Source organism: Apodemus sylvaticus, chromosome 22 (genome assembly GCF_947179515.1).
Source record: "Apodemus sylvaticus chromosome 22, mApoSyl1.1, whole genome shotgun sequence".
In the NCBI taxonomy this organism is placed as follows: Eukaryota; Metazoa; Chordata; class Mammalia; order Rodentia; family Muridae; genus Apodemus; species Apodemus sylvaticus.
Window position 1 is genome coordinate 44,127,974 of NC_067493.1, and position 16,113 is coordinate 44,144,086.

The following is a 16,113-nucleotide window of genomic DNA, read 5'->3' on the forward strand; positions in this document are numbered from 1 at the left end:
CTGGGTGAGTCGACGCAGTCTGCAGAGCTTCCGTGTCCTCATCTATAGGCTGGGGTGAGAGGTCAGAGCTTTGCAGGCTTGTGTGACCGTTAAGTCAGTAGTCACCTAAACTGAGCGCTTGTTACAAAACTTTTATTATACTTAGTGGGGCATGGTGGTATATTCCTTTAGTCCCGCTACTGGGTAGGCAGAAGCAGGTGGATCTCTGAGTTCAAGACTAGCCTGGTCTACAGAGCAAGTTCCAGGACAGCCACGGCTATACAGAGAAACCCTGTCAGGAAAAACCACAAAAAAGTTCTATCATATCGTTGTTGGGGCGTTGGTGTCCACTTCTACCATGGCTGTTGTAGGGGTGTCAAGCTTGGTTGTAGCCATCTTGCCAGCTGTAGGCTGAGTGTTTTCATACTGCGCCCTGCCGTCAGATAGTGTGGTGGGCTGCTGGGGTCCGCCTGTCCGTCAGTGTGATTGCTTGCGATGGCCTCGCTTTGAGGTCAGCAGGATCGAGTGGTTCACTGCCTGCTGACCCGGTCGGTTGGAGTGACTGTCCCATCGGTGATGTGCGCATTCTAGTTATCTGACGTTGCCTGGTCACTGTGGTGTGCTCTGTCATTGGCAGAATCTTCATGGTTGGTGGGTTTTATTGTTGGTGGGATCACCGTACTTTGCCCGCTCTCCTATTGGCTCGCCAGTTCCACAGTTGGCATAGCCTTTGAGTTTGCTAGCTATGTCGTTGGCGTGGTCTCCGTGGTTTGTCTGCTCTATCATTGGCTTTAGGTGTGAACAGTGTCTCTCAGGAGCTGCTGTTCTAGGCGGAAAGCCCTCTGAGGCTTGGGCAGAGCCCGCATGTGTCCTCCGGGCACACTGTTGAGCTCGCTTCTCTCGATACCCAGGTGGTTCTGTCTTAGGTAGGGTTTCTCGAAAATCACCACAACGAATTTGGCTCACATGTCCTCAAATCAGAATCCATGGGGGAGGGGCGGGAACCCGGTGGTGGGAACTTAAGCAGGGGTCATGAAGGAACACTGCCTGCTGGCTTGCTCACTCAGTCTGCTTTCCGTCCAACTCGGGATGAACCCCTACTGTTCGTGCCACCCACAATGGGTCGTCAGGCCCTTTCAAATCAATGAAGAACATGTCCCACAGACTTGTCTATAGGCCAGATGGATGGGGGCATTTTCTCAGTTGAGGTTCCCTCTTCCTAGGTGACGCTAGGTTATGTCAAGTTGACAAAATGAACCTGTGAATTGCAGAGGTTACTTGCACCCCGCAGGGTTAGGATGGGGATTCAGGGTTACACTCTGAGGGACTTTCTGCTGTCTCCTTTATTCTGTAAATGTGACCAAGTGCTGGGTGAGAAAAGGGTTAGAGAAGGACGGACAGACGGATGGACGGACAGACGGATGGACGGACGGGTTTGTCTTGGCTTGCAGTTTGATGGGTTCAGTCCATCATGGTGGGGGAGCTGAGACAGCTGGCCATTGCATCCACAGACAGGAAGTAGTGCCTAACTGGAAAACCTCAGGGCTCACCTCCCCACCCCCCAGTGAACTACTTCCCCCAGCCACGTTCCATGCTCTAAAAGCTCGAGTGCCTGGGCACTAAGTGTTCAGACACAGGAAATGCTTCCCACTCAAATCCCGGCAGCCGTCCTACGGAGTGGTGCGGGCGTGTCCCTGGGGCAGAGGACTTAGGGTCGGTCCTCTACCTCCTTGGGCACAGGGAGAGGCAGGGAGGGGGGTGTGGAGAACTCTCTAGCCTCCTGAGCCTGTGCTGTTGTCACTTGGAGACCTTGGACTGTTAGGACCTTTGAACTGGCACTACCTGCCCTCCCTGAGATGCTCTGTCCCTCCTGTTCCAGTGGCCCCTTGAGGGGCTGAGTTGCGTCTGCGCTTGACTGGCCCTGTGTGTTTGTCCCCACGTGAGACTTGTTGGTATCTGTCTGTCTAAGCCCTTGAGTCTCTCTGAGCTCTTTATACATGGGTGGGTGTTTCTGAGCTACAGCCTTCCCCTCTCAGTTCTGGGAGCTGTCTGTCCGCTATCCAGGGGTGAACAGGTGGAGGTCAGGGTGGGTGCCGACCTGGGCAGGGCTGCTCCGTTCCAGCTGCAGCCTTACTTGGTGGAGGGGTTCAGGCAGCTGTCCAGGGGTGGTTTCTGTTGCAAGGACACTGGTCCTTCCCATGACCTCATCACTGCACAAAATCTCCGCCCTCCTGATGCCAGCCATCACCTGGTTATAGGTGTCAGTATAGGAGCTTGGGTCCCAGATGTTCCGGTCTGTGCCCTGACAACTTCCTCAGCTGTGCCTGCAGCATCGCACATAGCCCCTTGGGAATTGTGACTTGGTGTCTAGGGGCAGTACCCCAGGACTGTTCCTAGACGGAGGGTGGTGACTTAGAGTGGTGCATGTGCATGTGCGTGCGTGCGTGTGTGTGTGTGTGTCTGTGTGTGTGTTTGTGTATATATGTGTGTGTGGTATGGCATATGTGTAGAGTATATATATGTATGTATGTATGCATGCATGTGGTGTGGGGGGGCATATGTGTAGGGGGTGTGTGTGTGTTGGGGGAGTATGAGTTTAGATATGTCTATATATAGGGTGTGTATATAGGCGTATGTGATACATGCATGAATATATGTGGTATGTGTGTCTCTTGTATGTAGAGACGGGATCCCCTTCCTCAGGCTGTCTGGGCTGATGACTGTGGCACTCACTGTGGTAAACTGGGGCATCCTTTGTGTTTGTGGGGTACCCAGCTCCTGGGAGAAGTTGTGGAGATGGGTCGGGGTCATGGAAAGGAGGGCTCTTTGTTTAGATGTGGGTGTAATGGCAGTTTTGCCTGGGGGAGAGACTGTGAACGTTCATTGACCTCACTTGAGCCCAGAATTATCCTGTCCTGTAAGGCTCAGAGAGTGTTAAGTAGCTCCCCAAAAGACACACAGCAGACACACAGCATGAAGGGGATAAATAGTTTTTGTGTCTGTCCGCCTCCAGGGTGATAGTGCTTAGGGGATTATCCCGCTTCCTCCCCAGAAGGCCATGTTCTTATCCTTGGCTCAGGGTAGGCCCGGAGCAGCTCTGGGAGGCCCACTTCCCAGGCAAAGCTTTCTCTTTGGCGCAGACACTTCCCAGGCTGCCTGCCCTGTTCGGGAAGACCGGGGGTGGCTTCTCCTGCCACTCTGAGCCAAGCATTCAGAAGACCCGCCCCCTGCCTCCAGTCCTTTGACAATGCGTCCTTTGTCCCCTGGTCCAGCCTCCTCCCAGCTCCCAGCATAGTGTCCCCGCCTATGATGTCATGGCAGGCCCTGTCAGCCAGGTCCCAGGGTGGAGGCCAGCAGACTAGGAGCTACTGACCCGCTCGTTACCATGACTGGGCTGCCCTGAACCCTTCAAGGTCAGGGTTAGTGTCCCCTCGTGTGTGTGTGTGTGTGTGTGTGTGTGTGTGTGTGTGTGTGTGTACGTGTGCGTGTGTGTGTGCGCGTGTGCGCCACATGTTATCGCATTTACACAGTGACACACAGGTCCCAGGTCCCAGCTGGGTCCTTTGGCTTTGCCTTTTCTCCCCTTTCCCCAGCCACCTCCAGCCTCTTAGCCTGTGAGTGCATGAGTCACGGAGCTGGCCTCTCCCAAGAGCCTTGGGTGTGAGACCCTGGCTTCCTGCCAGTTGGAGGGGCTGCTGGGCCAGGACCGTGCCCCTAGGTGTCCCTGCATGTGGCGTCATGCTCGGCCTCCCTGGCTACATGGGGACTCTACAGGGCCTCGCTGTGGGCTTGAGGGAGCCTCAGACTCAGATTGGGTTTAATGTAGAGCACAGAGGGGTTTGCTCAAGTCTGGGTACCCCAGATCCCGTGACAGCATTTAGAAATTAGGCCTTTGTAGGGTGACTGCAGATAGAGTCACCGTGCATTTCCCGGGTGGCCGCCATCCCTGTACACTGCCATCGTAATCAGGAGAGGCTCGGGAACGAGGCCGAATGGGCCCACATGACCATAGTAAGGACACCTAGACTTCTTCCTGAGGGTGGAAAAGGCTTTCAACCTGTCCCGGAATCCTGGGAGCAGCCCATCGGGCCTCGGTAGCTGTGGGAGAATCCATTTCTGTGTTTCTAAGAACCTACATTGTGGTTTTTAGAGCAGTTTAGGCAAGCCTTGGCCTGGTACCCAGCACCTGGGGTGGGCTCACCTGGGCTCGCCACCTGCCTGCTGTGTGACCTTGGACACCTCACTCAGCCTCTCTACTTCTCTCTGCACCGGTACAGTGTTTCAGATGGGATCTCAGGCCAGGCTGTCAGGTGACTCGGTGGGGCGCCCGCGGAGCTGGATGAGAGTCAGACACAGGGCTGGCCAACGAGCTGCCAGGAGCTGTGCACGCTGGTGTGTCTCCATGGTGACCACTTAGGCCCTGAGATGGAAGCAGCATTACCCGTGGAAAGAGTCTCTTCCTCCACAGTGTGATGTGGAGCCGTGGCAGGCATACAGATGGAGAATAAACCAGAGAGGCCCGGGGAAATGGTCGCCTGAAGGGTGTCTTGCCCACCCGCACCAGGGGCTGGGTGGTCCTGGAACTTGCTATGTAGACCAGGCTGGTCTTGAACATGCAGAGATCTACCTGCTTCTGCTCCCTAGCCCTGGGATTAAAGGTGTGTGCTACCATGCCTGGCTGACCTCTTTCTAGAAAACTGAGTTCCCATGGAAGTAGAGGAGGGCTGTGGTGAAGGCAGGGGTGTGGCCCACTGTCCAGGGTGGCCTGTTTGTCAGCTCTGGGCTCCTCCCCCAGAGGCAGGCATCCCTTTGCAGAGAGGCCACCATATTCCAGCAGAGTCTTCATGGAGGCTTCAGTTTCTTCCGGGCAGTTGAGTATGTCTGCTGCCAGGGACTGACCCAGATCTGCAAGATCTGTGAGGAGCAGGCACTGTCTGCAAGGCCATGTCCCTGTTAGGGCCACCAATAGTGAGGAGAGGAGTCTGGCACGCCTGCTTTGGCTCCCGCCCCAGTTGCTCATTTAACCACTTCCGCCTTGCGCCATTCTGTATGGAAGAGGGACCCGGAGACTGGAGGTGTGAGCCGAGGGAACTTAGAACTGTCTCAGAGTACAGCTCACTCAGGTCTCCCTGTGGCAGTGGGGGAGGACTCTCTGTTCCTTCTTATGTTCAGTACAAACGTTCCATGTGACCACTCAGAGCTTCAGGCCCAGTTGGACCCAGGCACTTGGCCTTCTTGCTTTAGAAGTCTGCACTTCTAAAGCCCCGTGCGGGAGAGCTTGCCGTTCCCGCATGCCCACAGAGTCATCGCAGGTGCCCAATAATGTGACACCCACCTGTGGTCCCAGCATTTAGGAAGCTCTGGGCAGAAGAATCAGAAGTTCAAGGTCTTCAGCTACATAGAGAGTTTGAGGTCGGCTTCTTGAGCTGGGGCTAACTGTAGGGTGCTGTGTGGTAGCTGCCAGGGAGACCAGAGTATGCTCCGAGGAGGCTGGGCCCACCGCTGTCTGGCTCCATGGGGTGTAGAAAGAGCCGGTGTAGACCTCCAACCAGCCTGATGTTGACTGGTTAGTGTGTTTCTTTGGAGTAACTGAAGCTTATGGCTGCCTGGCTGGCTCACTGGGCTACGCACCAGGTCCCTAGGACACCAGGCCTAGCATGAGCATTTTGCCTGGTGTAGGCATTGCTGTCGTGCGGGGTGCTGCCAGAGATTTGCAGAACTGGCTGGCTGGAGGCACAGATGGGTCGATCTTGGGCCCCTGGGTGGCAGGCTGGGTTACTGGGTCTCGTTTTTCAGAGACTACATTGAAAGATGTCCCCAAGTGGAGCTGGCTTTCTGTCTGTGCCTGGAATACTGGCTCTCTGCATGCCCTCCCAGCCTCTTTACAGAGTTCCAGCCCAGATCCCAGGTCTGTGTTGTCCATAATCTTGCCTGGCTTGCATGCTGTGGGGGCCTGGCGGCTCCTCTTTTGTCTCCAGTCTAGGCCCTCGTCCCTACGTCCTTAGTGAGCTGGCCCTGTTCATTCTGGGGTCCTTGGTGGGCAAAGTCCCTGGGACTGCCTTTGGGACTTAGGGTATCTGGGTACCTACTGCCCTTGGCTCCTGGCTATAGGTTCTCCAGATTCTTGATGGTTGTCTGGTGTCAGATCTCTTGGTGATCATTGCTGAGCTGCTGGGCCATCACTGGCTGTGACTCATCCACAGGTTGTTCCTTTGGTCGGGTGGCCAGGTGGTCACAGGTTTCTCTGCTGGCTAGCAGGGGAGATCATTGCAGGGGTTCTATGACCGGGCAGCTGGTGGCCAGCAATTTTTGGCTGCAGAGACATCCACGTGTGGCAGTCTGCCGTACTCTCCATCAATGATCTGTCTCCTGGATTCCTCCAGAAGCGTCCAGAGGACTGCGCACGCACAGGTAGTTCCCAGTGGCTAGGCAGGCAAATGTGGGGTTACGTGGGCAGATGGGCAAGTGGGGCTCTGGTTTAGTCTGCCTTGCAGGGCCTCTTGCCTTGCATGAAACTAGAAACTCTGAAAAGCTCTTCCCAGCCCAGGCCCACAGCGAGCTGGTGGGTTGCGTGCAGCCCAACAGATTATGAGGTCTTTCTAGACAGGCCCAGCTAGCTTCAGGTTTTGTGGGGTGAGGTGGGTTGGGGAGGGGACCTTATGCTGGCTCAGTATGCTGGGCACGGAGTCTCTGGGGCCTAGAGGGAGTCCATCAGAGGGGCCTCCTGGAGGAGGCATGGGTGTTCGTGCCTGCGTGTGTGTCTGCTTATAGTGTGATAATTATCTCAGTGTTTTGAATTGCATGGTGTGGAAGCGCTGGATGCTTTCTCAGTGTGCAGCTGATCTCCAGAGCCTTCGCCCTGTGACATTCTGCACTGAGACCTCCTCCCCCAGGCCTGGCCACTCCCTCTTCCCTATTCTAGCTGACACTATTTGTCTCTGGCCTCCTGCTTGTGGGTCCCCCTGGCTCTGAGTCTCCCTTGTGCAGGAGGGACATGAAGGACCTACACCTGGCTGCCCGGCCTCTAAGGACCTGGGACTCGTGCTGTCCCTGCCAAGAGATGGGCCTATGTCTTTCCCTAGTGACTTTGGCTCTGGTGATCTGTTTCCTTCTGTCACTATTCCAGGAGCTGGAGTAAGCAGAGTGCTTCAGGGCCACCCAGCTAGTGTCACTACCCCTTGCCCCTGGCATCTATACCCCCGCCCATTCTGATGCTTTCTCTCTGTGGGCAGAGTACTTGATGGAAACCTGAGGCTACCTAGGGTGACTGGGGCCTGAAGAGGAAGAACTGGTGTGGGAGAGTGGGCAGAACCTGATGTGGGGACCAGAGAACCGAGTGGCCAGGGGTCACCAGCTATGATTTAGCCTCCCCCTACCCCAGTTTAAAGTTAAGGAGTGGGCTGGGGAGATGCTTCAGTCAGTAAAGTGCTCGCTACGCGTGCGTGAGAACCTGCGTCCCTAGAACCTATGGAGAAAAAGCCAGGTACGACTGCATGTGCTTGTAATTCCTGCTCTGGGGAGGTAGAGACAGGCTGATCAGCCTCGCTCCTCGGGCAATTGCCGGTCCCAGTGAGAGGTCCTGTCTCAAAATACGGGGTGGTGGTTGTGTCCTGAGGGGTAATACCCAAATTTGACCTTTGGATTTTATGTGTGCACACACGCATGTACACACGCATGCACACACACACACACACACACACACACACACACAGAGAGAGAGAGAGAGAGAGAGAGAGAGAGAGAGAGAGAGAGAGAGAGAGAGCCAGCCATGAGGGAGAAGTGACTCTGTCTGCTTTGGCAGGAGCTGGTTGCTGGCCGCAGCCCAAGGGACACCCATGTGGCGAAGTCCCAGAACCTTTGGCCCACGCTTAGTCAGAGTTCTTCAGTGCTAGGTGGCTAAGGCCTATGGATGCAATGTTGTATGATCCTGGGCAGAGGAGCTCCTCTCTGTGCTGTGGGTTCCCCATCAGTTGAATGGTTCAGGCGTGTTTGGTGTCAGGCTCACGGCCGTCAGCCACAGCAGACACCGTGAACAGGGACCCTGTGAGGGCCATGGATCCTTCCCCCGGGACAGTGGCTTTCTAGGGTAAAGATGGGCCAATAGCCTCCCTGTAAAGCCTCCTACCTGAAGCACTGAGAAGTCTGTACCCAGCCCAAGGGTGCACAGTAGGGGAAGGGGTAGGGTTGATCTCTGGCCTTGTTGCAGCCATTACAGTAGCTTACTTGGCTCTGTTGAAAGGGGAGGCTCTAGGATTCCATGGCTCTTGATGACATCATTTCTACTCTGTGACCAAGAAACTGTGACTTGGCTTTCAGTCTCCATTGCTTTGACCATGGGCTTGATCCTAGCCGGGGGTGGCGGTGGGGCCAGGGAGGAGGAGCCCTGTGCTGTGGGAAGGTGATGTGGGGTACAGAGTTGGGGGCCTTGAAAATTGTACTCCAGTGCCTAAATGTGGTTAGGAGCCTCAGAAACTCTTAGAGAAGGTATTGCCAGAGGACAGACTCCTCGTGTGGTAATATGGTGTTCTTGGCAACTTCTGGCTCCCACGGAAACACGGGAGCAGGGAGGTAGATGTGTCAGGCAGAGTGTGTGGCCAGTGTGGTTCCTGTCCACAAGGCTTTAGGTGTCTGTGGAAACTGGGCTATACCATGTCCTCCTGGGATTCTCCAGCCCAGGGAACCTGGCAGTCTGGGTTCTGAAGCCTGAACAGGGATCCTGGGCCCCATGGTGGACATGAGCTCTGGCTTCTGACTGCCGCATACTCCTGGGACACCTGTGTCCCTCGTCATCTCCCATTCTACTATACGTTTCCAGGAAGTCGTGAGCTGGTGCTGCAGACAGCATGTCCCATGGCTGTTCACCCCAGTTTCCCCTTATTCTACCTGCCATGTCTAAGCTAGGCCACTGGCTGTGTCTCACTCAGAGTGCCACATACCTGCCTGCAGTCCCAGAAGGAGGTTGCTACCATGGCACAGGGACAGAGGCCAACCCTTTCTTTGTCACTGGGGCTTCCCACCTCTGTTGGGCACAGTCCTTTTCTGAGGATCTGTTATGTGCTGGCCTATACTGCAAAGAGAGGGTAATGAGCATGCGCGTCACCTAAGGTGTGGGAGACACGGAAATGGCCCTGGAGGATGGCCCGGCCTCTGATTGTAGTCATACACGCCCTGGGTCCAGCTAGTCCCTGCCCCTGCAGAGTGACGCTTCTCCACAGAGACGGTGGTGTGGAGATTGCCCCTGAGATAGAGCCTCTTGCCTTTTGGGCTTCTCTCCTTTGGCACTGCCTAGACAGGTTCTTCCCGGCAGGCCATGCAGCCAGGACCCTGCTGTCCCCAGGCTGCAGCCACTCACTCCACCATGGGGTGTGTGAAGACGTCCCTCCCTGTTGCAAGCTCCGGAGGCTTCTGTCTGGCTCCTAGCCGACGCTCTGCCATCTGCTCCCTTCCCTTCCCAGTTGCTGTCGCCCCATCCCACAGTCTGTCTCTAGCTTGGACGTTTATAGTGGTTCGGCAGCTGTGCTATCCGTGGCAAAGCACGGACGCCGTACTGTCCCTCTGTCACCTACTGGGGCTCCCCCTTGCTCCCAAAACAGAATCTCTTTGAATTCACTGTGGTCTATGGGGCCTTGAGTGACCTCCTTCCGTCTAAGTCAGTGATGTCCTCAGACACAGAACATCTAGTCTCGCCCCCGGGCTCTCTGCCAGTACGCGCGTGCGCGGCTTCCTTGGTCACGTGATTGTTATAAAGCCTACCTGTTGTGCGGGGTCCGGGACCCACCCTTTGCCTTTCTGACCTGCGCTGGGCCCCTTGTGGACATTTATGTAAGTTGGTCACACACTGTGTTGTTTTAAGTATTTGGCTCCCTTTACTCAGTGTGACATCCCTGAAGTCATCCAGTGTGATCTGTGTCAGTATCCTGGGTCCCCTTCCCCTTTTGGCTAAGAAGCACTCTCATTGAAGGGCAGGCCATGCTTCTGGGCGGTTCCACCTTGCGACTGTTGAGAATGGGGTCGTTTTCAACCCATAGGCATGTCTGTCTGACTCTTGAGTTTTCTGGACTCCTTTGTAGGATTGGGATCGCAGCTCCTCAGGAATTCTGTATTTCAAGTGTTGCGGCCCTGCCAAGTTGTTTTCCTGACTTGTATTTGTTTTCCAAGCTGGCTCCAAATGAGGCTGAGGGTAGGAGATGTGAAAAGTGGGTTGGATATAATAAACTCACAAGGATGTGGTCTCCCATGGGGGTGGGGCCGCCTGTGGGGGTGGGGCTGCCCATGGGGGTGGGACCGCCCATGGGCGTGGGGTCACTCATGGGGGTGAAGTCATAGAGTCTCTGGCTTTAGGGCCACCCTGCACATGGGAACACTGGAAAGGACTTGATAGAGGTGACCTTGGACCATGCAGCTCCTGTGTTCCTAGGGGATGCCCTGTGAGTCCTGGACCAGCCAGGCGGGCCTGAGGTACGAGGATCCCCAGAGGTGACCAAGAGAAGCATCCTCTCTGCCTCCCGTTTTTCCACTGGCCAAGAGGGTAGAATTTCTGGATCATTCCCACCTCCCAGCCTTCCTGTGTATCACCAAATCAGATAGTGGTTTTGAGGCCATCTGCAGGTGTTGCATGGTGCTGGACCATGCGACACAGTTGACAAGACAGTCAACCTTGGGTGGGGTTGCATTGCTGGTGCTGTGGGCTCGAGGTGTGGTGTGGCCCTGTGGACCCTCCCTTGGCAGCAGCTCGACTCAGGCACAGGACAGCTGCCCTGCTGGCCTCCACACTCTGTGTTCACAGGTGTCATGTGACATGGCTCATTTTGGTGCGAGGTAGTCTTTGTGAGCCAGAGAGTTCTTGGTAGCAAGTAACAGAGAAAGCCAGCCAAGGCCACCAGAGCAGAGCCAGCCTGCCCAGGGCGCTCAGGAATGGCTGTCCCCAGGGTTCGCAGGCTGAGTTCTCTGTCTTATCCCTTTCTTTCTGCCACAGGCTCACCGTGCACTGCCTATGAGTGCCCGGCATGAGTTCATACTTTACCTGGATGAAGGGATTTAGGAGGTAGGCCTCCGGCAGAGATCTTCTTCTCTACAATTAGCAATTGTATTTTTTTAAACAAAACAAAACAAAACAAAACATTTTAAGCTGGGGATTTAGCCCAGGACTTCACAGTTGCTAGGCAAGTACTGTATTACTGAGCCACGCCCCTGTCCAGGCCACCACTGGGGATTGTAGGCAGAAGTACTACCACTGAGCTGTATCCCCAGCCCTTGTCATCCCTCCCTCCCTCCTTCCTTCCCTCTGTCCTTCCCTCCCTTCTTTCCTCCCTCCCTTTTTTTTTTCTTTTTCCCCAAGATGGGCTTTCTCTGTGTAGCCCTGGCTGTCCTAGAACTCACAACTCACTTTGTAGACCAGGCAGGCTGCCTCCCGAGTGCTGGGGTTAAAGGTTCCGCTGTACCTGGCTCCTTTTGACGTTTTGAGAGGTTCACTTAGTTTCTCTTGCTGACTTTGAATTTGCAATCCTCCTGTCTCAGCCTTCTAAGAAGATGGTTGAACAGGTCTGTGCACAGTGCTTGGCTGTGTTGTGTTCTGATCTTCTGCTTTGCGTACCCCTGGGTCTCTGTGTGCCAGGGTTTGGTGGTGTTGCCACACTGGAGGAAACATCTCAAAGGTGACCTGGGAGGGACGTGTGTGTGTGTGTGTGTATATGTGTGTATGTGTGTGTATGTGTGTGTATGTGTGTGTATGTGTGTGTGCCCGTACCTAAACACAGGCATATTTAGGAAGTACCTTACATTGGTGACATCTTGTTGACCCTGAGGGGTAGGGACAGTACCACCTTTTTGGAAATGAGAGAGCTAAGATTCTGAGAAGGGACTGTACTCCCTGAAGCTATGGTTCTTGGTCCAGTGTTCTTGTGTTCATAAGTGTCATGTGACACGTCTTTCGGATGATAGGTTCTGTGTGAGCCGGAGTTCTTGGTAACAAGTAACCGAAAGTCAGCCAGGGCTGTCAGAGCAGAGCCTCGCCCGCCCAGGGCGCTCAGGGATGGCTGTCCACAGGTTGACTTGCCTGCTCATCTCTTAGCCAGTCACTGCCTCCGCCTTCCTGACTGTCTGATTGTCCATGCCCAGGTCACAGGACTCTTCTTGGGGCCTGGGTTGGAATGCCAGGTGCACACCTAGATTGGGTAGGGGCTGAGTGCTTACAGTCAGGACCTCCAGCTTGGGAAGGGGGAGGGGCGTGGCTTTTTGGACCTGCAGTCTCTTCCCTTCATGCTTTATTTCGCTGCATGAGACCTGTCACTGTCTGACATGGGCCGTCTGCAGCTCGGAGGACAGTTGTTACCAGTTAGCCCAAGAGGAAGAGCCGGGGTGAAATTATAGGGAGCTAGGGGGTCTGGCTAGTGTCCTCCTCATCCTCCTGTATCATTGCTTGTGGGGTACAGCCCCAGCCTCAACTCTGGGTGTAATTGAAAGGCAGGGCTTTCAGGGAAAGGCAAGAAGGACCATAGGGATGTCTCCCTCAGACTTCCCGCTGGGGCCTCCCGGCTCCTGCAGTCTCTCGCTTCCCATTCTTGAGACCTGACATTGTCATAGCTCTTCCTGTGTTAGGCATGAAGGGTCTTGCCTAGAAGGTGGCCTTTATCCATCCTGGACCTGTTTGTTGCCCGCCTGTCCAGGATGCTTGGGTCTGGTCCAGGCCGTCCCTAGTGTGACCCTCAGCATCCTGTTCCCTGACTCCCAGTGGCAGTGAGCCAACCTCATCTTTCCACATCACGAATCGGTCTCTGGCTGAGGACAGAAGAGCAGCCAAGCAGCCTTGCTCAGCCACTGTGTCACCCCGTGACCCATCGTGGGTCACTGCCGTGTACTGCGCTGTGCTAGCACACAGCCCAGGGACAGGCCCAGCAGCTGTGAGCTGGAGCTGCCAGGGGCTTTTGAAGAACTTTGCCCTGGAGATCTGGAAAGTCCCATCTGTGGGATGAACTGGCTGACCAAGGTGGGTGTGGGAGCCATCCGATGGCCGTGGGTATGGTGCCCACACCCAGGCTCCCAAGCCTGCTGTTTGAGGCCTGTTGAGTAGGGAGATGGCTTGTATAGGCTAGGCAAGGTGCTGTGGCTTTGGGCTGTCATGGAGAGGAGGCTCAGGCAGGAGGAAGGACTAGGCCGCAGTGGCTGTGGACCAGCTGCCTCCTGTTCAATTTGTTTTTTTTCTTTTCTCTCCACAGGCACCTGTGACGAGGTCACCTGCCAGCAGATGACCGAGACCAGCCCTTAGTCTAGGTGTGGTCAAGAGTGTATTGGGCTCCAGAGCCTCCCCGGACCCTACCACCATGTCAGGATCCACACAGCCTGTGGCACAGACATGGCGGGCTGCTGAGCCCCGCTACCCACCCCATGGCATCTCCTACCCGGTGCAGATAGCCCGGCCCCACACGGTAAGGGGCACGTCTGCTCAGTACCACTTCCGCTACTGCAGTGCATCTTTTGAAGGCAGGCCGCTGCGGCCTGTGTTGATTTGACCTCAGTGGGGACGCTGGGGACAGCCAGGTGTGGTGATGGAGGCCTGTAGTCTCAGGATTGAGGCAGTAGAGGCAGGAGGGTTCTGATTCTGAGTCCAGCCTGGGCTACACAGTGAGTCTGATTTTAGCGTGGGATGGCGGAAGCTGAGGCTAGGCTGAGTGGACTCTGCTTGTATCTTGTGGATTTGGCACCATGAGCACCCACGGTGTACACGCCCCTCACAGCAGGGGCCCACTTCCGCTGCGTTTGGGACTGGGGTGGTTTTGGAGAGGGAGACTGAGCTCGCACTAATTTCTAACCCTCAAGGTCTTAGTGCTTATGTAGCTGTAAGACTCTGAGCTCCAGAGCAGTGTCCGCCTCTGCCAGGGTCCTGTTTCTGCTCACCTTGTCCTGTAGAGCAAGCAGGCTGGGCCTTTATTGTGCGCCTGTTGTATACCGTGTCTCTGGCTGTGGAGTGAAGGGTTGTGATGTGAGATGTGGCAGTCACAGCTGGGTGGGAGTCCCTGTGCGTGCGTGTGCGTGGAATGAGAGAGAGAGAGAGAGATGTATGTATGTCTATTCTCATGCTTGTCCCTCCTGGATGGTGGTGGTCATTTCTGTGACAGGGCTATATTTGCGCGGGACGTGTTTCTACTTGGGAGTCAAGAATGCTTTCCCATGAGCCCCAGGGCCTGGCCTTAGGGTCCATGCACAGTCCAGACCTGAGAGCCAGTGTGCAGAATCAGCTGTATTCTCTCAGAGCGGCCGGTCCTTGGATGGAGCCGCTGAGGCCTGGAGGGAGAGACGAGCCCTAACCATTGTCCAGGGATGGCCGTGGTAGTGTTGGGGTCCTGCACACCCCAGCTCCCAGCCTTTACACAACCACGCAGCGACCATTTATTTGCTGCTTGAGGCGCTGGGTTGCAACCAGGCCAGTAGCAAGGATGTCAGCTCTCCAGGCCGGCGAGTGGCCCAGATGTGCCATTTAAAGTTGGGGGCTCTCAGCTCTGGCCCCTGTTAAGCAGGGGTGACTGGCAACACCCACAAGAATGCTTCTGCACGTCCCTATGTGGCTATCTGCTGCCACTGTAACGTGATACTGTTAAAGCCATTTCCTGATGGACCCGGTCTGGGGTTCGACCATCTCTTTCCCCTCCCCTCTCCCCTCCCTTTCCCTCCCCTCCCCCATTCCGGTCTCCTGGGCAGATGTCTGTGGCTTCTTCCTTGTCCCCTTGGTGTGGGCCCCGCCTCCGGCTGCTGTGGTCCCTTCCCTTGTCTCTGACTTCGTGCTCCTTGGTCCCTCCGTGTCCTCCTCCAGTGTTTAGGGCCACAGGCTGACCGTAGACACCTCCCACTCTGGCGACACAGGATGCCGCTGGCCCTGGACCCGGTGGTTACTGACCCCTCTGGGGTGAGCGTGGCCTGCTGGAATAGCTTATAGGTTGGAACATGTCTATCCCTTGGTGGGGCCCACGTGCTCCTTTCCAGGGGCCCTGCTTGCTCTTTGGCTGCCAGCCTGTGCTGGGCTCTGCTGACTCCCGGGGTCTGTGGAAAGTTGTTTTTTCCTGGGTGAATATTGAGGCCTCCTTCCTTTTCTGTCCTGGCTTGGTGGAGCCTGGGGTCTGTGATCTGGAGTCCCTGATCTTTCCAGTGCTCCCCATAACCCTGCCCCTCCCCCACCCTCTCCCTCAGGTTCCTCCACTAGTCCCGACCTTCCTGTAGCCCGCCCTCTCACCCCACCCACCCTCAATCCCCAGCCTTCCCCGAGGCCCTTCCTCACATCAAGCCCTTCTCAGTCCCCCCCACCCCCACTGTACCCCATCTCTTTCCTGTGGCCCAAGGGTGGGTAGAGTACAGACCGGAAAAGACCGTGCACCTTGACACTTGTGTCTTAGGAAAGAGAACCAAGGAGCCACGGAGTCACAGCAAGGCCGACGCCCTGTAGGAGAGACCTTTAGACACGGGAGCTCTGCCCTCTCAGTCCAGTGAGCTATGTAGAAAATGGCTGGGGTTCTGCCGAGGTGATGTCATGCTTGAGCTGGTCTCTGTGATGCGACAAGTGTGGGGACCCCTTGCCTACAGCATCAGGTCCCCTCGTGTCACCATGCTTCCTGTAAGCACCAGGCGTCGCTGTCCAGACCCTATAGTTTGTCGCCCTCCTCTGCCTCCATGCCGCTGGCAGTGGGGTGCCAGAGCCATGCATCTGCAGGTCAGTGCCTGGCTAGTTGTGTGCCAGGGACGCCTGACAGAGCTGCCTGCGCCTGCCTAGCCTTGGCCTTGGGCCTAGCTGGCTGACTCTTGGTTATGGGATGGACCTGCGGGCTGTTGTCCAGTTGGTCACAAACTGCTGTGCCACACGGGGCTCAGCCTGTTCCTGTCTAATGGCACTGAATGCTGGCTGGGGTGTGTGGGCACAACGTGGGGTCCTGCGCCACCTGCACATGCCACATGTGTCCTGCCTCAGGGCCCTCCTCCGTCTGTCCGTCCATTCATTAACTCCCTCGCTTGGTCATTGACCTATCTGCTCATTCATCCTCTCACTAACGAATTCACTCGTTCATTTGTTGGACAAATTCAGATTAGGTTTGTCACATACAAGTTTCCAAGCCTTGGGGACAGAGCTGTGAAGGCGGAGAAGCCCTCTGA

At 55.7% G+C, this 16,113-nt stretch overlaps 1 protein-coding gene across 23 annotated transcripts in view; it reads left to right on the forward strand.

Annotated features, from left to right (window-relative positions):
• Positions 1-16,113, forward strand: part of Ncor2 (nuclear receptor corepressor 2) — a 162,324-nt gene that overhangs the window by 41,164 nt on the left and 105,047 nt on the right. For all 23 annotated transcript variants that reach the window (XM_052167904.1, XM_052167921.1, XM_052167923.1 and 20 more), the window contains one exon: positions 13,194-13,403. In XM_052167904.1, the coding sequence (XP_052023864.1) occupies positions 13,299-13,403 (105 nt within the window). In that variant the 5' untranslated portion in view covers positions 13,194-13,298. The remainder of the gene's footprint in view (positions 1-13,193; positions 13,404-16,113) is intronic.